The 27,040-nt window shown below is 40.0% G+C and overlaps 1 protein-coding gene across 1 annotated transcript in view; it reads left to right on the top strand.

The window, feature by feature from the left end:
• Positions 1 to 2,692: 2,692 nt before the first annotated feature.
• Positions 2,693 to 27,040, top strand: part of MLLT10 (MLLT10 histone lysine methyltransferase DOT1L cofactor) — a gene marked incomplete in the record, with an annotated part of 665,806 nt that continues 641,458 nt past the window's right edge. Inside the window, 1 exon segment of the mRNA XM_053713959.1 lies at positions 2,693 to 3,048. Within this exon segment, the coding sequence (XP_053569934.1) occupies positions 2,889 to 3,048 (160 nt within the window).

Genomic DNA, 27,040 nt, shown 5'->3' with positions numbered 1-27,040 from the left:
TAACATCTGTATTAAATCTTACTTGTAATCATTTAAAAAGCTAATAAAATAGCAAAGGTCTCACTGAGAAATACATTTTTTTTATTAATAATGTAGGTGATGTGTCATTAGATATTAAAAAGAGAATACTGATTAAAATATTGATCTACTATTACATACATATTTTGCATTTTCACGCGGTTTTATTTAAAAAAATAAAAGTAATTCTGTTTACACAAGCTGAATATAGTTTATTAAATTTTCTAGTTTAATATTTTAGTGCTTTTAATATGACAAATGTAAACTTGATGATATCTGAGCCTGGTAACCACACAGTAAAAAATGTCGGTAATTTAATTTGTAATTTTATAGTTTAGCTTTAATGATCCATTGTCAGGAGAACAGAGCTCAAATAGTGTGTCACACAGTCTTATAGTTTGTGTTGACAAGTCTGATAATGGCACAGATATATTGCTTTTGTGTCTATGTCTTTTACCAGTGCAAATTATCACATTTGCTTTCAGAATTCCCACTGACATCTATAGATAATGTTGTAAAAAACTGCTAATAAATTTCCACAGGAAATATAACATGGTTCTATTTATTGCTTATAAGGGCCTTTTTCATTTGCCTCTAAGATTTGATGTGCTTTCATTATTTACTGTGTGAACACTGAGTTCATATACATAAGATCATAAACCAGTTGTAAAAACACTTGAAGATCAACGTACACCCTATTCTGCTGATAATTTGCTATAAAACATACAATTTTATATATAACAGAGATAATAAACAAGTTCTGGCTTTAGGTGGAGTGATATATTTTTTGAAAGCAAAGCCCTGGAATCAAATATGTATTTTTTTGTTTTTTAATTAACAACAAATTTGAAAGAAAGTTCACTATTAAACTAGAAGAAGCACAAACATAGACACTTATTTAGAGCTTACTGGATACTATATGAATCTTGCAACAAATGTAGAAATCACATTGTTTTGTATAATATACATCAAAGTACACTATGAAAGGTATATGAGAAAAAAAAATGCTTAGGAATGTCATTAATGTTAGAAGAGATCTCAGATGTGTCGAAGGAAAAGCATAACAGTTGATATTACATGCCATATTATAGCCTCTATATGCTGTTCACATTTATATAAAGCATGTGATGCTGAAAAGCTTGCCTGCTGCACATATTTCTGATCTTATGTGTATAATACTATTCACTTTGTAATCCCTTATGAGCAAAACACCTTTTTAGGAGGCCAGTCATGCCTATTAATATTAAAAATTTGCACCCAGACCTATATTCCCTAAAGATATCTAGCATTCTAGTGACAAAATCATATTCAATTCATATTTTGTATACAGTTTACTCACATTAAAGGGGTATATATAAATATATATATGTCATGATACAGATAAAGCATTCCATTTTAAACAACTTTGTAATTTACTTCTAGTATCACCTTTTCTTTGTTCTTTTTGTGTCTTTTGTTGAAAAGCAGGGATGTATGCTTAGGAGCCCGTGTTCTGTTATATTTGCCTACTGTGTTACGTTATCCTACCTACATAACGCACATTTCTGGAGCACTATATTGCAGCAGTTTTGCAAGAATTATATCCATTTTCAAGAGCACTAGATGGCAGCAATATTTCCTGCCAGATGCCTACCAAAGGTTTCTATCTATTCCACACAGAAATATCATGGAAACAAAGCAAATTTGATAATAGAAGTAAATTGGAAACTTTAAAAAAAATGGTATACTCTGAATCACAAACGAAATGTTTTGGGTTTAATATCCCTTTAACTTAGGTTCATAGCCTACTAGCACAAAAATAAATCAAAATCAAATGTATTTAGTTTACTCAAGCTTTTCCATAATACTGAGTAAACATAAAACTAAATATATTGTACATTTATTTTACTGATCTGAGAGCTTTATATATTAGTGAACAAAAGCCATATTGTAGTAAAAATTAAAGAATATCTGGAATTCAATGTGTTAATGGACATAAACAAGAAACAGCTTACGTGTAACTATTACAATTCACAAAACACATCTTCACATACTTTGTGTGAATTTTGCATCAATGTTTTATGTTAGTAAATTTTAATCTGTATTGCACATTTTACGTGCAGTTAGAGTATGGAGTTTCAATGTGGCATGTTATTACAGAAATAGATCTTACTTAAAAAGAAAATTTTTTTAGATGGTTAAAGCAGTATATATCATAAGATGATATAAATGATTAAATATCAGTCAGTTATTGAAGTTATACAATCTTGGGTAATACTGGTAATAGTAATTTTCAGTCCTGGGGGACCACCAACAGACCATTTTCTCCAATATTGTTTTAATTTTAAGAACACTTCAGAAATTAGCTTAACCTAAATTGCCACTGAGACAAGTGTTCATGCATCTATTGCAGTGAAACTCTGGCCTGTTGGCAGCCCTGGAGGACTGGATTTAAAACTCAACCCCCAGCTCTACTACAACATGTGAACTATTTGCAGAATGTGGCGCCAAATGAATGGGAAAAAACAACAACAAACCGAAAGTCACATGCTCCCTCCCTCCCCCTTGACCACGCCTACTCCACCTCCACTAGCTGCAATGCCTGCAGTTACAACAAAGCGTCCTCTAGGGGCGGTGTTGCAGCAGTTGACAGTGGTGTCATTACAGCGCAGGCGCCCTCGCATTCTTTCCTCGTTGTGAGAAGCCACTGCCAGTCCGGGCAGCCCCGGCGACATGAGGCGACTTCAGTGTTCGTAATGCGGGAGGCAGCCCTCGGCCGGCGCCGGTTGCCGAGCCTCTAAAGCTGGATCTGCAGAGGATTGTAATAAGAGTAATTGGTGCATGTGTGTTTGTCTTTTTTTTCTCGTTTCCGTTGGATCGGGCCCCTGTAGATGGTGTCTGGGGAGCCAATAGTGCCAGCAGAGGAAGAGCTCCCGACTAGTATGAAGGAGATGATCGGAGGCTGCTGCGTGTGCTCGGACGAGAGGGGCTGGGCCGAAAATCCACTGGTGTACTGCGACGGGCACGGCTGCAATGTGGCGGTGCATCAAGGTAACCCTGTCATGGGAGGGAAGGCAGAACCGGGGGCGGGAGTGTTGGGAGGGGGGTGGACAGGGATTTGGGAGGGATGAGCTGTCATATGAGGTCAGGTACAGAGAAGCAAAGGCTCTGGTGACATAGTTGGTGCTTTGGCACAGAGGTCATGTGCTGTTTGTAATGTAGTTGCTGCAGGTTCTGGGCACAGGCTAGTATTGTTATTGGTGACTGTACACATTGGGGAGGATAGTTGTAGGTGACTTGGTGCAGCGAGCGAGCACAGCTCTAGGTGACTGGGTGCAGCGAGCGAGCACAGCTCTAGGTGACTGGATGCAGCGAGCGAGCACAGCTCTAGGTGACTGGGTGCAGCGAGCGAGCACAGCTCTAGGTGACTGGGTGCAGCGAGCGAGCACAGCTCTAGGTGACTGGGTGCAGCGAACGAGCACAGCTCTAGGTGACTGGGTGCAGCGAGCGGGCACAGCTCTAGGTGACTGGGTGCAGCGAGCGAGCACAGCTCTAGGTGACTGGGTAGCAGCGAGCGAGCACAGCTCTAGGTGACTGGGTAGCAGCGAGCGAGCACAGCTCTAGGTGACTGGGTGCAGCGAGCGAGCACAGCTCTAGGTGACTGGGTGCAGCGAGCGAGCACAGCTCTAGGTGACTGGGTGCAGCGAGCGAGCACAGCTCTAGGTGACTGGGTAGCAGCGAGCGAGCACAGCTCTAGGTGACTGGGTGCAGCGAGCACAGCTCTAGGTGACTGGGTGCAGCGAGCGAGCACAGCTCTAGGTGACTGGGTAGCAGCGAGCGGGCACAGCTCTAGGTGACTGGGTAGCAGCGAGCGGGCACAGCTCTAGGTGACTGGGTAGCAGCGAGCGGGCACAGCTCTAGGTGACTGGGTAGCAGCGAGCGGGCACAGCTCTAGGTGACTGGGTAGCAGCGAGGGGGCACAGCTCTAGGTGACTGGGTAGCAGCGAGGGGGCACAGCTCTAGGTGACTGGGTAGCAGCGAGGGGGCACAGCTCTAGGTGACTGGGTAGCAGCGAGGGGGCACAGCTCTAGGTGACTGGGTAGCAGCGAGGGGGCACAGCTCTAGGTGACTGGGTAGCAGCGAGGGGGCACAGCTCTAGGTGACTGGGTAGCAGCGAGGGGGCACAGCTCTAGGTGACTGGGTAGCAGCGAGGGGGCACAGCTCAAGGTGACTGGGTAGCAGCGAGGGGGCACAGCTCAAGGTTATCAGTGATGACTGCAACTGGTTATTACTGTAGTTGTGCACTGTTGTATGTTATACTAGTTCACATCTATGAGTGCTTCTATATGCAACATTGAGCCATGGGATCACTTTTCTAGATGAATGTGACACAGTGGGCTGTGTATTTTTTTTTGTAATTTTTTTATTTATTATGCTTTGAATATTGCTGTACATGATTTGGTATAGTTGGCAAGTGGAGTTATAAGTGACACAGTGTAATGGATGAAGACTGATTTTAGATGACCTTGCTTAGCTGTAAATTTATGATACATTAATGGCTCTGCTGTCATTGACTTGGTGTAGATAACTACAGTTAAATATAATGGGGTGGGGTGCAATGACTTATACCAAAGGTTTACAGATTAAAGGGACACTAAACACATTTTTTTTTTCTTTCATGATTCAGATAGAGCATGCAATTTTAATCAACTTTCCAACTTACGCCTAGTATCAATTTTTCTTCATTCTCTTGTTATCTTTATTTGAAAAAGAAGGCATCTAAGCTAAGGAGCCAGACAAATTCTGTTACAGAACCCTGGACATCACTTATTTATTGGTGCTGTCCAATCAGCAAGGTCAACCCTTCAAAAAAATGGGCATGCATCTAAACTTACATTCTTGCTTTTGCTTTGTTTACATTCTAAAAATAGAATGAAGAAATTTTGATAATAGGAGTAAATTAGAAAGTTGCTTAACATTGCACGCTCTCTCTACCTGATTCATGAAAAATAAAATTTGGGTTCAGTGTCCCTTTAATGTCAAATTAAAGGGATACTTAACCCACATTTTTTCTTTCTTGATTCAGATAGAACATTCCATTTTAATTAACTATATAATTTACTCATATTATCAATTTTTTTCTCTCTTGGTATCTTTATTTGAAAAAGCAGAAATGTAAGTTTAGGAGCTGGCCCATTTTTGTTTCAGCACCTGGATACCGCTTGCTGATTGGTGGCTATATTTAGCCACCAATAAGCAAGCGCTACCAAGGTGCTGTACCAAAAATAGACCTGCTTAAATGCATGCTTTTATAATAAATATAGCAAGACAACGAAAAAAAAAGATAATGGGAGTAAATTAGAAAGTCACCTTAAAATTGCATGTTCTATCTCAGTGCTTGACAAATATGTTTAAAAATTAGGAGCTAGTGGCTGCCAGGCTCCTGGGTTTGTCGAGCCCTGTTCTATCTGAATCGCAAAATAAAAAAAAATGCCTTTTTAGTTTCCTTTTTAAGGAGCCTGTTATACACCTTACAAGGGTGTTTGCATGATATATGTAAAATAATTGAGAAAGTTAAGAGTCAAACATATGATTCTGCTCTCCAACTCCTTGGAATTTTGTGTATTTGGATTATGCCTACCAGTGAGATCTAAGGAAGCTGACTTGAGATATTGGGTGAACTTCACTTAAAGGGACTAGAATAAATGTTCAGCAGGTGCTGTATACTGGGTGAACACAGCTGGCTGGGATTTGCTATAGCAAGGATAGATGGAACTTGAGTAAAGGCAGAGTGTATTTGTGACTTTGATATAGGTACTATGGCAAGGCAACTGGTTACTGATTGTGATAAAAAAGCTACTTTTGGGTTCTTGTGGAAGTAAGTGTATGAAATTGTTTTTTGTGTGATTTGTCTGAGTATGTAGCAGTTGATGTTGGTATGCAAGTAATTTTACTGTATAAATAAACCTATAAATGTGGGGAGACTTGGTATAATGGATGTTTGCTTGCGTTTGGCTGATTACACTGTGGGTTGGGTGCTTTGCTCATGGCCGTAGGAAACGTCTGAGCATGTTGGCGCATGCAGCAATTTAAAACCTGTTGCATTGGGTCGTGGGAGCGGATGAACTCATAAAATAGTGGTTCTGATGATGTAGCTGGCTATATATAGATTGCAGGTTACCTTTGCACTGATGAACTGACATTGGTTGTGGGGATGCAGATGAGTGATGAGGAACACTGGGTGTATATGGGGTTAGTCTGAGTGCATCTGGGAGTTAGTATGGAATCTGAGGACCAGGAATTAATCGATGGCAGATTGGACAAGTCCTATTATGTAAAATGTAACTCAGACTCAGGAAGAGTGTACTATGTTCTGTGTGATAGTATAGGAATACTTTTTTTGTTTGATTATAGTTGTTACCACATTGGTTAGTTTCAGTGTAATTGACAATCTGCGTCTAGATTTTTACTACAGGTAACATGACAGCCTTGTTTAGAAAAAAATATTACATGTTATGTTTTTTCCCATTAAAGGGATAGGAAAGTCAAAATTAAACTTTCATGATTCAGATAGAATGTGAAATTTTAAGACACTTTTAAATTCACTTCTATTTTCAAATGTGCTTCCGCTTTGTTCTCTTGATATACCTTGTTGGAAAAGCTGATTGGTGCCTGCACACATTTGTCTCTTGAGATTGGCAAACTAGATGTGTTCATCTAGGTGTCAATAGTGCAGTGCAGCTCCTTCAGCAAAGGATAACAAAAAAATGAAGCAAATGTGATTTATATAAGTAAATTAACAAGTTGTTTAAAATTGTATGTTCTATCTGAATCATAAAATACATTTGTTGGGTTTCCTGTCCCTTTTTAATGCTTCAATTTTTACTGTGTTAAAAATAGACTAAAATATCTTGAGTAGATCTTTCACTTTCTGTTTCTCCCATGCCATCAGTGTTTGCAACTGAAGGTATGAAACCGTCAGTATGTAAATAGCTCTCTATTAAAGGGACAGTATACACTCATTTTTATATAACTGCATGTAATAGACACTACTATAAAGAATAAGATGCACAGATACCGATATAAAAATCCAGTATAAAACTGTTTAAAAACTTAGAAGCTCTCAGTTTAGCTCTGTTGAAAAGGTAGCTGGAAAGCCCACTGCAAGTGGGAAATAAGACCTTCCCCCCCTCCCCCTTCTTTTGCATATGAAAAGACCCTTTACACAAACAGGAGCAAGCTGGAGAAGGTAGCTGACGGTATTCACATAAAACGTTGGGGCTTGGTTAGGAGTCTGAAAATCAGAGCAATGTTATTTAAAAATAACCAAAACTAAACATTTTTAAAAAAAAACAACTTCATGGACTATATAAATAGATCATCTACAAAACATTTATGCAAAGAAAAATTGAGTGTATAATGTCCCTTTTAAGGTGTGTCTCTGAGCTGTTACCTTTGGAAACTTGCACTTTAGGGTATTTAAGCATTTCTCTTACTCTGATTGGTGTCATTATTTTCATGCTTGTTTGTTTTGATTCATAATATTTGTCAATCAACAAAAGTTCAAGTGACAAAATAACATATTATGAATGTATATCCATTATAAAACATCTAAATACATAAATATGGCCCCCAAAACCATTGTTTTCCACACTACTAATTTACTGCCCAACTGCCTTATTCCTTTTTTATGTTTTAATACAATGTATGTTTCTGTATGTGGGTATGTATAGGGATGTTCTTGTTGTTTTTTTATATAGAAGTTTATTATTATTATTATTATTATTATTATTATTATTATTATTATAGTTTTGCAAAACAGTGCATGGAGAGTACCTACCAGTTATAATTTGGGTAAAATGTGATCATGCATTTGGTACCAATCTTGGGATTGAAAAAAGGCTTGATCTGCTAACAGCTACTTAACAAAAGTATGTTGACACCGTAAAATTATTCAAATCCCATCAATGCCACCAGTTTGTGACGACTAAGCCTATCCACCAGCCGTCACTATGGGGAGAGTGTGGGCATGAAGGGGTTAATAGTTTTCAGCTTCTGGTTCCCTTACACCTTTTACCTCTACAAATGACCTAAAGGGACATCAAGTTAACCCCCACATCCTGCCTACACCTCCCCAGATTAACAATGCTGCCACCACCAAGAGTTTTGAATAAGGGTCTCTTGAAAACCCAATAACTCACACAAGTAACAATTTGGTAACATGCCTTTTTAACCATGTCTCTTCAGAGTGTAATTTCAGATAATAGAGCCCAAAGACAGAATACGATTATGTATATGTTTAATAACAAAAGACAAATACAAGTTACACAGTGCCAAATTATAAAAAACAGAATACATACAAAAGCACAAGAATAAATGCAAAAATACAGTTCTTTAAAATTAAAATGGGACATAAACTAAATTGAACACAATACCTATACTTATTACCAAGCTTTCAATAGGTCTGTGGAGAACCTCCTTCAGATGTTACTACTTCTGTCCCAGGCAAGTTCTAAATACCTTTTCTGTTACATTCAATTATATCTCAGTCTCTATGGAGAATAACCCAAAAAGTTAGGAGCCAGGGGTAAAATTCTAGGAGCCAGTGGCTCCTGGGTTTGTCGAGCCCTGTATATATCTCTTATCTCTCCACACTTAAAGGGACAGTAAACACCTTGTGATTACATGACATTTCTTTTGTGTTATAGAAAAATATAGCCAAGTCATTTTTAAAACAAATGAACATCCTTTTTGCTGCAATTATTCTTAAATAGCCTAACTCACCATTTTCTTTATTAGGAGAATCCAATCTGGGCTTTAGTCTGCAGACAACAAGGCTAGTCACTGTCATAAAGTTAATATTAAGGGGACATTGTACACTAGATTTTTCTTTGCATAAATGTTTTGCAGATGATCCATTTATATAGCCCATCTGGGAGAGTTTTTATAACCATGTATAGTTTTGCTTATTTTTTTAAGAACATTGTGCTGATTTTCAGACTCCTAACCAAGCCCCACAGTGCCAGATGTATACACGCGTTTACAGGCTTCTGCTGGCTCCTGTTGGTTATCAGTCTCTTCATATGCGAGGGAGGTGGGGAGTATCTGCTCTTTTTGTTTACCCAGCCCATTTCGGTGAGTGTCCCAGACTACCTCATCAACAGTGCTAAACTGGGAGCTTCTAAGTAAGTTTTTAAAAGTTTTATACTGGATTTTTAGATCAGTATCTGTGCATTTTCTTCTTTATAGTAGTGTCTATTACATGCAGTTATATGAAAATGGATGTATACTGTCCCTTTAAGTACTGTTTTTCAGTTGTTATCCGTTAAAGCCAATTAGTGAAAGATATGTTGTTGCTTTAGCCATGAGAAGTCAGCAGGGTACTTTTCATGCTCTGAGAAATAGAAGTTGCTCAATTTTCAGAGCTAATTTTCACAAAAGGGGGGCAAAATAATGAAAATATATTGCAAAGCTGTTTAATTATGCATAACTTAACATTTTATAAAAATATGTCCAAGTGTTTACTGTCCCGCCCCCGCCAATAATACATTTTGCTGCCACATGCACTCAGGCTTGCAAGTAAAATATATCAAAGTTCTCAAATTATTAACTTTTTCCAAAATGGTATCATAGAAATAGATTTATGTGTTTAGCAATTTGGGCTGTAGCTAATACTAAAGTTTCTCATAACCCTGAATTAAAACATTAGCTTTTTTGGGTTTTTAAATATCTTGACTACTGAACTGCTTCTTACCAACATTCCAGTGTTTGAAGTGATTACTAGTCGACATGCAAAAATTTGTTTTTTGTTATTTATTTGTGAAACCAATAAAAATATGAACTAATTTAGTGAGAAATTGTTCCATTAAAGGGACAGTCTAGTCACAGTTAAACTTTCATGATTCATATAGGGCATGTAATTTACTTTTATCACATTTGCTTTGTTTTCTTGGTATTCTTTGTTGAAAGCTAAACCTTGGTAGGCTCAAATGCTAATTTCTAAACCCTTGAAGACCGCTTGTTGTTTTTCACAGCTAGATAGAGCTGATTAATTTGGTGCCATATAGATACAAATTTTGCTCACTTCTGTGGAGTTATTTGAGTCATCACTGATTGGCTAAAATGCAAGTCTGTCAAAAGAACTGAAATAAGAGGGCAGTTTGCAGATGCTTGGATACAGATAATAAGAGATAAAAAGTGTTAATATAACCTTGTTGGTTATGCAAAACTGGGGAATGGGTAATAAAGGGATTATCTATTTTTTTTTTTTTTTTTTAAACCATAAACATTTTCATGTAGAATGTCCCTTTTTTAACTGAACACATTTTGTTCATTGGCTGAGGAAACTAACCAATATAAACTTTGTTCATTTAGTTTCTTCATTTAATATACAGGGGTAGCTAAATGAATAAATGAATGAACATATTTTGTATTAATTAATTAGTTTTAGTTAAAGGGACAGTCTAGGCCAAAATAAACTTGTATGATTCAGATAGAGCATGTAATTTTAAACAATTTTCCAATTTACTTTTATCAGTTTTGCTTTGTTCTCTTTGTATTCTTAGTTGAAAGCTTAAAGGGACACTGTACCCAAAAAATTTCTTTCATGATTCAGATTGAGCATGAAATTTTAAGCAACTTTCTAATTTACTCCTATTATCAAATTTTCTTAATTCTCTTGGTATCTTTATTTGAAATGCAAGAATGTAAGTTTATATGTCGGCCCATTTTTGGTGAACAACCTGGGTTGTCCTTGCTGATTGGTGGATAAATTCATCCACCAATAAAGTGCTGTCCTGAATCAAATAAAAGCTTAGATGCCTTCTTTTTCAAATAATGATAGCAAGAGAACGAAGAAAAATTGATAATAGGAGTAAATTAGAAAGTTGCTTAAAATTGCATGCTCTTTCTGAATTACAAAAGAAAAAAATTGGGTACAGTGTCCCTTTAACCTAGGAGGTTCATATGCTAATTTCTTAGACCTTGAAGGCCACCTCTTTTCAGAATGCATATTTTAATTCACTCTCTCATCCTCTCCCGCCTCGACTACTGCAACTCCGTCCTCTCTGGTCTACCTAGCTGCCGCATAGCTCCTTTACAATTTATAATGAATGCCTCTGCCAGGCTCATCTTTCTTACTCGTCACTCCTTATCTGCTGCACCTCTCTGCCAATCCCTTCACTGGCTTCCTCTTACCTCTAGGATCAAACATAAAATCCTCACCCTGACATATAAAGCTCTCAACTGCACTGCTCCCCCCTACATCTCAGAACTTGTCTCTAGATACTCTCCTTCCCGTCCCCTTCGATCAGCTCAGGATCTCCTCTCTTGTTACTTCCTCTCATTCCCGTTTACAGAACTTCTCCAGACTGGCCCCCATCTTGTGGAATTCCCTGCCTCGCTCCATAAGACTCTCCCCTAGTTTTAACAGCTTCAAGTACTCCCTAAAAACTCTACTATTCAGGGATGCATACAACCAACACTAACCTTTCCTAACTCCACTGCTTTCCCCTTGAACCCCTTAGAGTGTAAGCCCATGGGCCCAACTGTTTACAGATCGCTTCATAAGAGCCGACTACAACAGTGAAACTCTCGGCAGGGCCCTCTACCCACTTGACCCCTACAAAAGCTATCCTGTACATCGACTATGTTTACAGCGCTGCGGAATCTGTTGGTGCTCTACAAATACATGATGGATGATTGATTATATATATATATATATATATATATATATATATATATATATATATATATATATATATATATATAAATAAATCCATGGATTGGAGACCCCTAGACTCCCATGAGCAAGGGGTGTCTGGATCCTTTTTATGTTGCGTGGCAGAAAAATAAAAACTCCCAGAAAGCCACTTAGCCAATGAGGGACAGGAGTTGTCATGTCGACTGGTGTTGGAGCCAAAGATCTATAAACGCTGTGCAGAGGTGCCTGATCTGCTCCTTAAATGTTTCTGCCGTACCGGTGTCCATTTCACAGAGCAGCGCTTCTCAAACTACTTTACACCACGTGACCACAGCCATTCTCCGTAACATCTCCTTTCTTTAGTGCAAAAAAACAAAACAAAACTACAACCTTCTGTAAGTAGCTGTGGGTGCAGTGAGGTTTGGAAATGTTGCACTGGAGAGGGAAAGCAGGTCACAGCAGCAATGCTTTCTGGGATGTCTACAAAATATGCACTAAATGTTACAGCAACATGAGAGGCTGGCTGGACTGTCATTGGGTAAATTAAAGGGATAACCCATAATTGTTCTTTTGTAATTCAGACAGAGCATAATTTAAAAAAAGTTCTGAATGTTATCCATTTGCAAAAGCACTAGATGGCAGCACTATTTTCTGCCATGTAGTGCTCCAGGTGCCTACCCTAGGTATCTCTTCAACAGAGAATATGGGAACAAAGCATATTTGATAATAGAAGTAAATTGGAAACCTTTTTTTTTAATTGTAAGCTCTGTCTGATTCTTTAACAATAGTCATCTTTAAGATGCTTCCTTCCCATTTGATTCTGGGTGACCCTGGGGTCAAGTTGAGCAGGAACGCATGGGAACGGAGTTACTGCACTATTTTTGCAGGTGGAACTAAGTTTCCTCTGGACAGAGAACCGAAATGCTTCATTAAATGCTGCTGCTGGTGGGAGGAGCTGGAGCACAATCTGTTTAGAGGGATAGTGAGATCCTCTAGTAATGGGCAGTAGAATTTCCTACAATACACTAAATGCAAGCCGGTCAGCAGTCCTGCTGTTGGATCACCCCACAATGTGTGTACATTTCTGTTTGACTTGCTCTGGGCTTATTTAGCTCCCCTCAGTAGAAATAGCTGCACCTTAAGTGGATGAGACTCTGCGACAGAGGAGGATTCTCTGGCAACTATTCAACCCTTCATTGGATTTAATTTCCTTTCATTAACCAATGTGTATAGATTATATACATTTAAATACTGTGTGTGTATGTATGTGTATAGGTGGGGGGGGGTCGAAGTCTTTGTGAGTTCCTACATTTTTTATTTTTTTTGTAGGACGTGACCATAGGTATTGTCAGTTGCTCCCTGATATAAAATAACTGTTTGTTTTGGTCCATCTAATTTAGTATTACACACACAAAATCCCCCCTCTCAGAGCCATCATTTTTGCCCAGCCATTCTGAGCAAAATCAATCTGGCCCTGAAAGAAGCGGTATAGCGCATACTTCTGCATTCGGATCCAAAGAAAGGATCAAAATGCACATGTTTAATAGATTGTAGTAGCCATATTAGTCCAGTAGTTAAAGGGGCAGTATACACCAATTTTAATTTAACTGCATGTAAAAGACACTACTATAAAGAATGATATGCACAGATACTGATATAAAAAACAAAATTTATGCTTACCTGATAAATTTATTTCTCTTGTGGTGTATCCAGTCGACGGATTCATCCATTACTTGTGGGATATTCTCCTTCCCGACAGGAAGCTGCAAGAGGATCACCCACAGCAGAGCTGTCTATATAGCTCCTCCCCTAACTGCCACCTCTAGTCATTTGACCGAAGACAAGCAAGAGAAAGGGGAAACTATAGGGTGCAGTGGTGACTTTAGTTTAAAAATAAAAAACGCCGGCCGTGGACTGGATACACCACAAGAGAAATAAATTTATCAGGTAAGCATAAATTTTGTTTCTCTTGTAAGGTGTATCCAGTCCACGGTTTCATCCATTACTTGTGGGATACCAATACCAAAGCTATAGGACACCGATGAAGGGAGGGACAAGGCAGGAGCTTAAATGGAAGGCACCACTGCCTGTAAGACCTTTCTCCCAAAAATAGCCTCTGAAGAAGCAAAAGTATCAAATTTGTAGAATTTAGAAAAAGTATGAAGCGAAGACCAAGTCGCCGCCTTACAAATCTGTTCAACAGAAGCCTCATTTTTAAAAGCCCATGTGGAAGCCACCGCTCTAGTGGAATGAGCTGTAATTCTTTCAGGAGGCTGCTGGCCAGCAGTCTCATAAGCTAAGCGGATTATACTTCTTAACCAAAAGGAAAGAGAAGTTGCTGAAACCTTTTGGCCTCTTCTCTGTCCAGAGTAGACCACAAACAATGCCGATGTTTGACGAAAATCCTTAGTAGCTTGTAAATAAAACTTTAAAGCACGAACCACGTCAAGATTATGTAATAGACGTTCCTTCTTTGAAGAAGGATTAGGACACAGTGACGGAACAACAATCTCTTGATTGATATTCCTATTAGATACCACCTTAGGAAGAAACCCAGGTTTGGTACGCAAAACTACCTTATCTGCATGGAAAATTAGATAAGGGGAATCGCACTGTAAAGCAGATAACTTTGAAGGTATCAATGACCGACTCGGAGAAACCACGTTTTGATAAAAATCAAGCGTTCAATCTCCAAGCAGTCAGACGATTTGGATGGTTGAAAGGACCCTGAAGTAGAAGGTCCTGCTTCAGCGGCAGAGTCCATGATGAAAGGGATGACATGTCCACCAGATCTGCATACCAAGTCCTGCGTGGCCACGCAGGTGCTATCAAAATCACAGAAGCTCTCTCCTGCTTGATCTTGGCAATCAGACGAGGGAGCAGAGGAAACGATGGAAACACATAAGCCAGGTTGAAGGACCAAGGCGCTGCTAGAGCATCTATCAGCGCTGCCTTGGGATCCCTGGACCTGGACCAGTAACAAGGAAGCTTGGCGTTCTGACGAGACGCCATGAGATCCAGTTCTGGTTTGCCCCAACGTTGAATCAACTGTGCAAACACCTCCGGATGGAGCTCCCACTCCCCCGGATGAAAAGTCTGTCGACTTAGAAAATCCGCCTCTCAGTTCTCTACTCCTGGGATATGGATAGCTGATAGATGGCAAGAGTGAACCTCTGCCCATAGAATTATTTTTGAAACCTCCAACATTGCTAGGGAACTCCTTGTTCCCCCTTGATGGTTGATGTAGGCTACAGTCGTGATATTGTCCGACTGAAATCTGATGAACCTGACCGCAGCAAGCTGAGGCCAAGCCTGAAGAGCATTGAATATCGCTCTTAGTTCCAGAATGTTTATCGGAAGGAGTGCCTCCTCCTGAGTCCACGAGCCCTGAGCCTTCAGGGAGTTCCAGACTGCACCCCAGCCCAGAAGGCTGGCATCTGTCATTACTATTCTCTAATCTGGCCTGCGGAAGGTCATACCCTTGGACAGATGGACCCGAGATAGCCACCAGAGAAGAGAATCTCTGGTCTCTTGATCCAGATTTAGTAGAGGGGACAAATCTGTGTAATCCCCATTCCACTGACTGAGCATGCAAAGTTGCAGCGGTCTGAGATGTAGACGGGCAAACGGCACTATGTCCATCGCCGCTACCATTAAGCCGATTACTTCCATGCACTGAGCCACTGAAGGGTGAGAAGTAGAATAAAGAACATGGCAGGAATTTAGAAGTTTTGACAACCTGGCCTCTGTCAGGTAAATCTTCATTTCAACAGAATCTATCAGAGTTCATAGGAAGGAAACTCTTGTGAGAGGGGATAGAGAACTCTTTTCTTTGTTCACTTTCCACCCATGAGATCTCAGAAATGCCAGCACAAAGTCCGTATGGGACCTGGCGATTTGAAAATTCGACGCCTGTATCAGAATGTCGTCTAAGTAAGGGGCTACTGCTATACCCCGCGGCCTTAGGACCGCTAAGAGTGACCCTAGAACCTTCGTAAAGATTCTTGGTGCCGTAGCTAACCCAAAGGGAAGAGCCACAAACTGGTAATGCCTGTCTAGGAAGGCGAACCTGAGAAACCGATGATGATCTCTGTGTATCGGAATGTGAAGATAAGCATCCTTTAAGTCCACGGTAGTCATATATTGACCCTCCTGGATCATAGGTAGGATGGTTCGAATAGTCTCCATCTTGAAGGATGGGAACCTGAGAAATTTGTTTAGGATCTTGAGATCTAAGATTGGTCTGAAAGTTCCCTCTTTCTTGGGAACTACAAACCAATTTGAATAAAAGCCTTGCCCCTGTTCCTCCTTTGGAACTGGGTGGATCACTCCCATAACTAGGTCTTGAACACAATGTAAGAATGCCTCTCTTTATCTGGTTTGCAGATAATTGTGAGAGATGAAATCTCCCTTTTGGGGAAGAAGCTTTGAAATCCAGAAGATATCCCTGGGACACAATTTCCAACGCCCAGGGATCCTGGACATCTCTTGCCCAAGCCTGGGCGGAGAGAGAAAGTCTGCCCCCTACTAGATCCGTTTCCGGATCGGGGGCTGATCTTTCATGCTGTCTTAGAAGCAGCAGCAGGTTTTTTCCTTCTTTCCTTTGTTCCTAGCCTGTTTAGGTTTCCAGACTGGCTTGGTCTGGGCAAAATTTCCCTCTTGTTTTGTATTAGAGGAAGTTGAAGCTGCGTCACTCTTGAAAGGAGCGAAAATTAGTCTGTTTGGTCCTTAATTTGTTGGACCTATCCTGAGGAAGGGCGTGACCTTTTCCTCCAGTAATATCAGAAATGATCTCCTTCGGTCCAGGCCCGAATAGGGTCTGCCCCTTGAAGGGAATATTGAGAAGCTTAGACTTTGAAGTAACGTCAGCTGACCAGGATTTAAGCCATAGCGCCCTACGCGCCTGAATAGCAAAACCTGAGTTTTTAGCCGTTAGCTTTGTTAAATGAACAACGGCATCAGAAACAAATGAATTGGCTAGCTTAAGAGCTTTAAGCTTGTCAAGGATATCATCCAATGGGGTTTCTACCTGTAGAGCCTCTTCTAGAGACTCAAACCAGAAGGCCGCAGCAGCAGTGACGGGGGCAATGCATGCAAGGGGCTGGAGAATAAAAATTTTCTTAAGGTAACCCTCTAATTTTTTTATCACCCACAGATAGAAGCTCTCCTTCGGCTTCTGCACATTGTGAGGGTATATCAGACATAGATACTAAAGCGTCAGAGAGCTCTGTATTTTTCTTAGCCCCAGAGCTGTCTCGCTTTCCTTGTAACTCTGGTAGTTTGGACAATACTTCTGTAAGAGTATGATTCATAACTGCTGCCATGTCTTGTAAAGTATACGCAATGGGCGCACTAGATGTACTTGGCGCCCCTTGAGCGGGAGTTATAGGCTCTGACACGTGGGGAGAGTTAGTCTGCATAACTTCCCCCTTGTCAAGTTCCTCTGGTGATAAATCTTTGAAAGCCAGAATATGGTCTTTATAGCTTATAGTAAGATCAGTACATTTTGGTACACATTCTAAGAGGGGGGTTCCACAATGGCTTCTAAACATAATGAACAAGGAGTTTCCTCTATGTCAGACATGTTTAACAGACTAGTAATGAGACCAGCAAGCTTGGAAAGCACTTTAATTAATGTGAAAAAGCAGATTATAAAAAAACGGTACTGTGCCTTTAAGAGAAAAAAACAAACACAAAAACTGCAAAACAGTGAAAAAAGCAGTTAATTTTATGAAATTTTTACAGTGTGTATAACAGACTAAAATAGCATTGCACCCACTTGCAAATGGATGATTAACCCCTCAGGCTCAAAAACGAAGCAAAAAAACGATAAAAACCGTTTTAACAGTCACAAGCAAACTGCCACAGCTCTACTGTGGCTCCTACCTTCCCTTAAAACGACTTTTGTAGGCACAAAAACCCTTTACAGAGGTCCAATATGTCGGGGGACTCCTTCAGGGAAGCTGGATGTCTCAGAATGTAAAAACAACTGCGCAATTAGAGCGCGAAAATAGACCCCTCCCACCATGCACTCAAAGTGAAAGGGCCATAAATAACTATTCCTAGGAGAAATCTAGTCAGCCATGTGGAAAACTATGCCCCAATAAAGATTTATCACCCTCAGTAAAAAACGTTCTTTATATATATGCAAACGTTTTACATACTAAGCCATAATAGAAAGTAATATGAATATTAGCCTTTACTGCAAGCATGATGCCAGTTGTTATTAAATCACTGCAATCAGGCTTACCTTAATATATCAGGCACTGTCAGCATTTTCTAGTTCTTTTCATTCCTCTAGAAAAAAATATACTGAACATACCTCAGGGCAGTTAATTCTGCGGGCTGTTCCCCCAGCTGAAGTATCCCCATACTCTTCAGTTATGTGTGAGAACAGCAGTGGACCTTAGTTACAACCTGCTAAGATCATCAAAAACCTCAGGCAAAACTCTTCTAATTTCTGCCTGAGGTAAAAAACAGTACAACGCTGGTACAGTTTAAAAATAACAACAAACTTTTGATTGAAAATAAACTACACTAATTCACCACATCTCTCTTGATACTTCCGTTGTCGAGAGCTGCTAGAGAATGACTAGAGGTGGCAGTTAGGGGAGGAGCTATATAGACAGCTCTGCTGTGGGTGATCCTCTTGCAGCTTCCTGTTGGGAAGGAGAATATCCCACAAGTAATGGATGAATCCGTGGACTGGATACACCTTACAAGAGAAATCCAGTGTAAAATATTTTAAAAACTTAGTTAGAAGCTCCAAATTTAGCACTGTTGATGAGATTAGCTTGGGACACCCACTGAAAGGGGCTGATAGCAGAACCCCCTCCCCTGCATATGAAAAGACACATTATACAAACAGCAGCTTAAAAGTTTGTATACATCAGTATACATCTAAAACGTTGGGGATTGTTTAGGAGTCTAAATATTAGCACAATGCTATTTAAAAATGTGTGTTTTTGTAAAAATGTATAGTTTTGCCAACTAGCATATAAGTGCATATAATAGACACTACTGTAAAGAAGAATATGCACAGATACTGATCTAAAAATCCAGTATAAAACCTTATAAAAAGGTATAGAAGCACTGTTGATGAGGTTAGGCTGGGACACCTAGTGAAATGGGCTGGGAAAACAGGAACAGCAGACCCCCTTCACTTCATATGAAAAGACCAGATTATACAAACAAAAGCCGTAGGAATCTGCAGACATCGGTACACACTTTGGGGATTGGTTAGGAGTCTGAAAATGAGCACAATGGTATTAAAAAAATAAATATGTATGTGCACTCACAGGAACGAACAACCAGCTCATTGTTAGCCTGTTCTATGGCGATTTACCACCTGGGTGCAACTTCTTTTAGCCCAGTAATGCTTTTTCACAGAATAGAACTTTCCTGTAGTATATCAGTCTGATCCCGCCTATTACGGTCAGTCCAGCGCCAAAATACCAGGCAATTCCTCTCTGAACAAGGAACACAGCAACCCCAAACGTCGACTCCTTGCTCAGTGTGCTTAGAGGGATATTGCTACACCTCACTGACAAGGCCCAATGAAGGTCGAAACAATCGTCTGGGGTTGCAGTGTTCCTTGTTCAGAGAGGAATTGCCTGGTATTTTGGCGCTGGACTGACCGTAATAGGTGGGATCAGACTGATATACTACAGGAAAGTTTTATTCTGTGAAAAAGCATTACTGGGCTAAAAGAAGTTGTACCCAGGTGGTAAATCGCCACAGAATAGGCTAACAATAGTGTTGAGCAAGCTTGTTCCTGTGAGTGTGCTTCTCTTTGTGTGTATGTGTGTGTGTATGTATATGCATGTGTGTGTGTGTGTATATGTATACACACTCTCTCCCACACACACACACACACACACACACATTCCTCTCCCTCCCCATTATATATACACACACGCCTGCCCATAGGGCAGTCTATTTAAAAAAAAAAAAAAAAAAAAAAAAAAAAAAAAAAAAGAAATCTGCTCTTTTTCCAGTTTAAAACCCTAATCAAAAAAAAAAAAAAAATCCTAACACTAAGCCCCAAATAGGTACTTACCGTTCCTGAAATCCGGCGGAGAAGGTCTTCTTCCAGGCGGCTCCATCGTCTTCTATTTTTCATGTGGATCCTTAGCGGCGGTCCTCACCGTCGGCGACAAGCTTTCTTCCCCGACGCGTGGATCCTCAGCGGCGGTCCTCGGCAGCAATGAGGCGGCTCCTTCATCCGATGTCCGTTGTACACTAAAGATTGAATGCAAGGTACCACAATCAATTTAGGGTACATTGCATTGCTATTGGCAAATCGGCCAATAAGATTTCAGTAGCTCTCATCCTATTGGCTGATTTTAACATTTCAGACAATAGGAATGCAAGGTACCCAATACCCTATATTCTAGTATAGATATATATATATATATATTTTTATTTAAGTAATGTTTCTGATTTGCTCTTACCAAACCCTTAACTCGTACAGGATTTGCCAGTGATGTGAGATCACTTTGTTGCTTCAATAATATTATCTATATAAGAAATGTAGAATTAATAACCCCTCATTTACTCCCTAGTCAATTGAAGTAACGCAGTGGCAGTTGGTAATTCTCAAGATCCCATCCATATTCCTGGAGACTGGCAATATGTGCTCTATGCATCAGTGGCGTATCGCCTACGGAACAGTGTAGCTGAGGACTATGATTTACATTCTGTGGGCTACTTGCACAGACCTGCATCAATGTACAGCATGGTGACTTGCAAGATCCTATGTACTGGAGAAATGCTGTGCAAGTGGGTGATGAGGTTACACGTTCTGTGCACTGATGCAAGGAGTCCACAAAATTTGTGTTAGGGATGCACCGAAATGTTTGGCCGCAGAAACGTTTTGGCCGAAAATGGCATTTTCTGTTATTTTGGTTTTGTTTTTTCCCCCATTATTTTTGGTAAAATTGTGTAGCATATTTCAAATTTCAGTCGCAAAAACATTTTGGCCGAAAATAACATTTTTTTTTTTCTGTTTCGTTCTTTTTCTTTGTAAAATTGTGTAGCATATTATTGTTTTTAAGATATATATATATATATTTTTTTTTTTTGTCCAATTTTTAGTGCGTTCCTTTCAATAAGTGTGGTTATTTTATTGGCTTGCACTGCAATTTTTCAGTTGAGATTCATTCATGAAGTAGTCTAATTATGCAAAAAAAAAAAGTTAAAAAAATATATTTTAAAATAGTTGCCTAAGAAAACATATTTACAGTAGACTTTTTATATAGGCGTTTAAAATTTGTTTAAAAAAAATCCTGAATTTTCTGTTTCAGTGCATCTCAAAAATATATTATCTCTATCTCGCATACACACACACACACACACCCCATGAGAAAGTACACCCTCTTTGAATTCTATGGTTTTACGTAAAAGGACATAACAATCCTCTGGTCCTTAACAGGTCTTAAAATTAGGTAAATACAACAACACATGACATATTACATTGTGTCATGATTTATTTAACAAATAAAGCCAAAATGGAGGAGCCATATGTGAAAAACTAAGAACACCTTATAATTCAATAGCTTGTAGAACAACCTTTAGCAGCAATAACTTGAAGTAATTGTCTTCTGTATGACTTTATGTCTCTCACATCATTGTGGAGAATTTTGTCCAACATTGTTTCAGTTCATTGAGGTTTGTGGGCATTTGTTTTTGCTCAACTCTTTTTTTAAGGTCCTGCCACAGCATTTCAATCGAGTTGAGGTCTGGACTTTGACTGAGCCATTGCAACACATTGATTCTTTTCTTTATCAGCCATTTTGTTCTAGATTTGCTGGTGTACTTGGGATCATTGTCCTGTTGCATGACCCATTTTCGGCCTAGCTTTAGCTGTTGGACTGGCCTCACATTTGACTCTAGAATACTTTGGTATATAGAGGAGTTAATGGTTGACTCAATAACTGCAAGGTGCCCTGGTCCTGTGACTGCAAAACAAGCCCAAATCATCACTGCTTTACCACCGTGCTTGACATTTGGTATGAAGTGTTTGTGCTGATGAGCTGTTTTTCCCCCGCTAAATGTGGCACTGTGCATTATGGCCAAACATCTCCACTTTGGTCTCGTCTGTCCAAAGGACATTGTTCCAGAAGTCTTGTGGTATGTTTAGATGCAACTTTGCAAACCTAAGCTGTGCTGCCATGTTCCTTTTATAGATGAGGCTTTCTCATGGCAACCCTTCTATACAAACTATACTTGTTTAGTCTTTTTCTGATTGTACTGTCATGTACTTTAACATTTAATGTGCTAACTGATGGCTGTAGAGTATGAGATGTAACTCTTTGCATTTTTTCTGAGCATTGCACAGTCTGACCTTGGTGTGAATTTGCTAGGACCTCCAACCCTGGGAAGATTGGCAACTGTCTTGAATGTTTTCCACTTGTGAATAATCTTTCTTACTGTAGAATGATGGACTTTAAATTGTTTGGAAATGGCCTTAAAACCTTTTCCAGGTTGATAGAGAGCAACAATTGCGTCTCTAAGATCATTGCTGATGTCTTTCCTCCTTGGCATTGTGTTCACACACCTGAATGCTCCAGACCAGCAAACTGCAAAAACGTTTGCTTTTATAGAGGTGGTCACACTTGCTGATGATCCATTAATCAAGGCCATTGGATTAGCAGCACCTGGCTGCTACTTCGCCTCCTAATTCGTCTGAAAGCAGTAAAGGTGTACTTGGTTTTTCACACATGGCTTCTCCATTTTGGCTTTATTTTTGTTAAATCATGACAGTGTAATATGTCATGTGTTGTTGTTCATCTGAGGTTGTATTTGCCTAATTTTAAGACCTGCTAAGAACCAGATAATTATGTCCGGGTATGTAAAACCATAGAATTCAAAGAGGGTGTACTATATATATCTGTCTGTCTGCTTATATCCTCTCTGTCTAAACTATCCTATCTATCGTGTTCTTTATATACGTTTATAGAATGTTACTGTTTGTTAGAAATCTGTAAAGCCCTAAACGAGCAAGAGTAGTCAGAGAGCTCATTCAAATACATTTATCATGCAGAAATACAGTCTGTTAATGTGTCCAGTCAAGTGATTCATGAAACAGAAGGAAACAATGGACTTTATAGACTGGTTGCCACTATGTATGTTTAATGTAACACAATGTGACAACTGTTTTTTTTTTATTTTTTTTATCCCCTGTTGTTCTTATAATGTGCATTACTCTCTTTGGATGATCCTTTTTTATATGGGGGGGAAAAAAAAGTAAGTCTTGATTTAAATATATTCTCCATGTGCAAAATACTAGGAACCTTGGAATTACCTTTTTAACTGGTTGTAAATTTAAGAATATACTCTCTAGTTTCACCAAATGTCTCAATGGATAAAATTTAAACACAAATGCCCCAATATTATTTTACACAAATCTTCATTTGGGTTTGCTCCTGGTCCCATTGATTTGATTTATTTGCGCTGTCTGTCAGTGGAGTGTGTTTAGAGTTTCTATTTCATTCATTGTCATCTCTTCCTTTCATCTGCTTTTCTTTGGTGCTCAGAAATGTCAGGCCGGAGAATGGGTTCCAGGGATATACTATGTGCATTAACATTTCCAACAGACAATTATCAGCCTTTGTGTAGTAAGATGGCGAAATGTGCTGTTTAACCTTTTTCCCATATACATATGTATGAATTGTCATATTATGGATGTGCTCTGTTTAAAGACCAGCATTATTAAATAGATGAGAATAAAATGAAAAGCTGGAAGCATAAGCCAGTGTTCACTGGTTTATATTCATGATTCGGAAGAATACTGTAAATGTGACTTTTCTCGTGTGTTTTTGTTACTTGCGCCAGGATATACAGATAAATGCAGTGAAAGTGATTTGGAAATGTTTGTGTTTAGAAATTGTAAATAATTACCTCTTCAGTTATGATGTACCATGTGAGAATTAACACTATAAATAAACTGTCATTCTGGATCTAATAGATAAATATTGACCTGAAGCACATCAACTGTCTATTTAAGACAGCAAGGAATAGTGTCTCATTAATTCTTACTTACATCTAAGTGGAACTATTTTAAAATGTGTATAATGATCAATATTGTAAAACAGATCCCCCCCCCCCTTGCATTTCAACATGTTCTAGCATTGGCAAAAAAAAAAATGCTCTAACTTATTTGTCTGTGTTTAACCCATTCACAGATGCGCTATTGCCACTGCAGATCAGTTTTATATTAATATTTTAGGCAATTTATGCAAGCTTTTGTTTACTTCACCCCCCCCCAAGGTTCTTAGCAGTCACATGTTTGTAAATACTGACATATACCTACTCCATCTTGCTCCTGTTTGAGGGTCTTTTCATATGCAAAGGAAGGGGGAGGGGGGAGTGTCTATTTCCCACTTGTAGTGGGTGTTCCAGTAACCTTTTAAAGGGACACTCAGGTTTTATTAAATTTTCATGATTCCGATACAGCATGTAATTTTAAACAACTTTCCAAATTACTTCCATTAAAAAAAAATGTGCACAGTCTTTTATATTTACACTTTTCTCCTACATTGGTGTATCCGGTCCACGGCTTCATCCTTACTTGTGGGATATTCTCAATCCCTACAGGAAGTGGCAAAGAGAGCACACAGCAAAGCTGTCCATATAGCTCCCCTCAGGCTCCGCCCCCCCCAGTCATTCTCTTTGCCGCTCTAACTAGTAGCATCTCCACGGGGGTGGTAAAGAGTATGTGGTGTTAGTTGTAGTTTTTTATTTCTTCTATCAAATTCCTCAGAGTTCCATCATTCAAAATGGAAACCATTCGGACAATTTTACCAATGATCCAGGAGGGTCAATATATGACTACCGTGGACTTAAAGGATGCGTACCTGCATATTCCTATCCACAAATATCACCATCAGTTCCTGAGGTTCGCCTTTCTGGACAAGCATTACCAGTTCGTGGCTCTTCCCTTCGGATTGGCCACTGCTCCCAGAATTTTCACAAAGGTGCTAGGGTCCCTTCTAGCGGTGCTAAGGCCAAGGGGCATTGCAGTAGCACCTTACCTAGACGACATTTTAATACAAGCGTCATCTTTTCACAAGACAAAGGCTCATACGGACATTGTTCTAGCCTTTCTAAGGTCTCACGGGTGGAAGGTGAACATAGAAAAGAGTTCTCTGTCCCTGTTCACAAGGGTTCCCTTCCTGGGAACAATAATAGACTCGGTAGAAATGAAAATCTTTCTGACGGAGGTCAGGAAGTTAAAACTTTTGAACACTTGTCGAGTTCTTCAATCCATTCCACAACCCTCCATAGCTATAGGACTAATGGTTGCGGCAATGGACGTGGTTCCCTTTGCTCGAATTCATTTAAGACCATTGCAACTGTGCATGCTCAAACAGTGGAATGGGGATTATGCAGATTTGTCTCCACAGATACAAATGGACCAGAAAACCAGAGACTCACTCCTCTGGTGGTTGTCAGGGAATGAGTTTCCGCAGACCGGAGTGGATCATTGTCACGACCGACGCCAGCCTCTTAGGCTGGGGTGCGGTCTGGGAGTCCCTGAAAGCTCAGGGTCTATGGTCTCGGGAAGAATCTCTTCTCCCGATAAACATTTTGGAATTGAGAGCGATATTCAATGCGCTCCAGGCATGGCCTCAACTAGCGGAGGCCAAATTCATCAGATTTCAGTCGGACAACATGACGACTGTAGCGTACATCAATCATCAGGGGGGAACAAAGAGTTCCCTGGCGATGAGGGAGGTATCCAAGATCATCAAATGGGCAGAGGATCTCTCCTGCCATCTATCAGCAATCCCAGGAGTGGACAACTGGGAAGCGGATTATCTGAGTCGTCAGACTTTCCATCCGGGGGAGTGGGAACTTCACCCGGAGGTTTTTGCCCAGTTAACTCAACTATGGGGCATTCCAGATCTGGATCTGATGGCGTCACGTCAGAACTCCAAAGTTCCACGTTACGGGTCCAGGGATCCCAAGGCGACATTGGTAGATGCCTTAGTGGCTCCTTGGTCGTTCAACCTAGCTTATGTCTTTCCACCGTTTCCTCTTCTCCCCCGGCTAGTAGCCAGTATCAAACAGGAGAAGGCTTCTGTAATTCTGATAGCTCCTGCGTGGCCACGCAGGACTTGGTATGCAGACCTGGTAAATATGTCATCGGCTCCACCATGGAAGCTACCTTTGAGGCAGGACCTTCTAATTCAAGGTCCATTCGAACATCCAAACCTAGTTTCTCTGCAACTGACTGCTTGGAGATTGAACGCTTGATTCTAGCTAAGCGTGGGTTTTCGGAATCAGTTATAGATACTCTGATCCAGGCTAGAAAGCCTGTCCTCAGGAAAATTTACCATAAGATATGGCGGAAATACCTTTGCTGGTGCGAATCCAAGGGTTACTCATGGAGTAAGATTAGGATTCCAAGGATACTATCTTTTCTCCAAGAAGGATTGGAGAAAGGTCTATCAGCTAGTTCCTTAAAAGGACCGTTATCTGCCCTGTCTGTTTTGTTACATAAGCGTCTGGCAGCCGTACCAGATGTTCAGGCGTTTGTACAGGCTTTAGTCAGAATCAAGCCTGTCTACAGACCTGTGGCTCCTCCATGGAGTCTAAATTTAGTTCTTTCAGTTCTTCAAGGGGTTCCGTTTGAACCTCTACATTCCATAGATATTAAGTTACTATCTTGGAAAGTTTTGTTTTAAGTAGCTATTTCTTCTGCTAGAAGAGTTTCTGAATTGTCTGCTTTGCAGTGTAATTCACCTTATCTGGTGTTCCATGCAGATAAGGTTGTTTTGCGTACCAAACCTGGTTTTCTTCCAAAAGTGGTTTCTAATAAGAATATTAACCAGGAAATCATTGTTCCTTCTCTGTGCCCTAATCCAGCTTCTAAGAAGGAACGACTGTTACACAATCTTGATGTGGTTCGTGCTTTAAAATTCTATTTACAAGCGACTAAAGATTTCAGACAAACATCATCCTTGTTTGTTGTCTATTCTGGTAAGAGGAGAGGTCAGAAAGCGACTGCTACCTCTCTTTCCTTCTGGCTGAAAAGCATCATCAAATTGGCTTATGAGACTGCTGGACAGCAGCCTCCGGAACGAATTACAGCTCATTCCACCAGAGCTGTGGCTTCCACATGGGCTTTCAAGAATGAGGCTTCTGTTGAACAGATTTGTAAGGCAGCGACTTGGTCTTCACTGCATACATTCACCAAATTTTACAAATTCGATACTTTTGCTTCTTCGGAGGCTATTTTTGGGAGAAAGGTTTTACAAGCAGTGGTGCCTTCCGTTTAGGTTACCTGACTTGTTCCCTCCCTTCATCCGTGTCCTAAAGCTTTGGTATTGGTTCCCA

Source organism: Bombina bombina, chromosome 5 (assembly GCF_027579735.1).
Source record: "Bombina bombina isolate aBomBom1 chromosome 5, aBomBom1.pri, whole genome shotgun sequence".
Classification (NCBI taxonomy): Eukaryota; Metazoa; Chordata; class Amphibia; order Anura; family Bombinatoridae; genus Bombina; species Bombina bombina.
The sequence above is the reverse complement of the archived record's forward strand: the minus strand, read 5'-3'. Positions and strand labels throughout refer to the sequence as shown.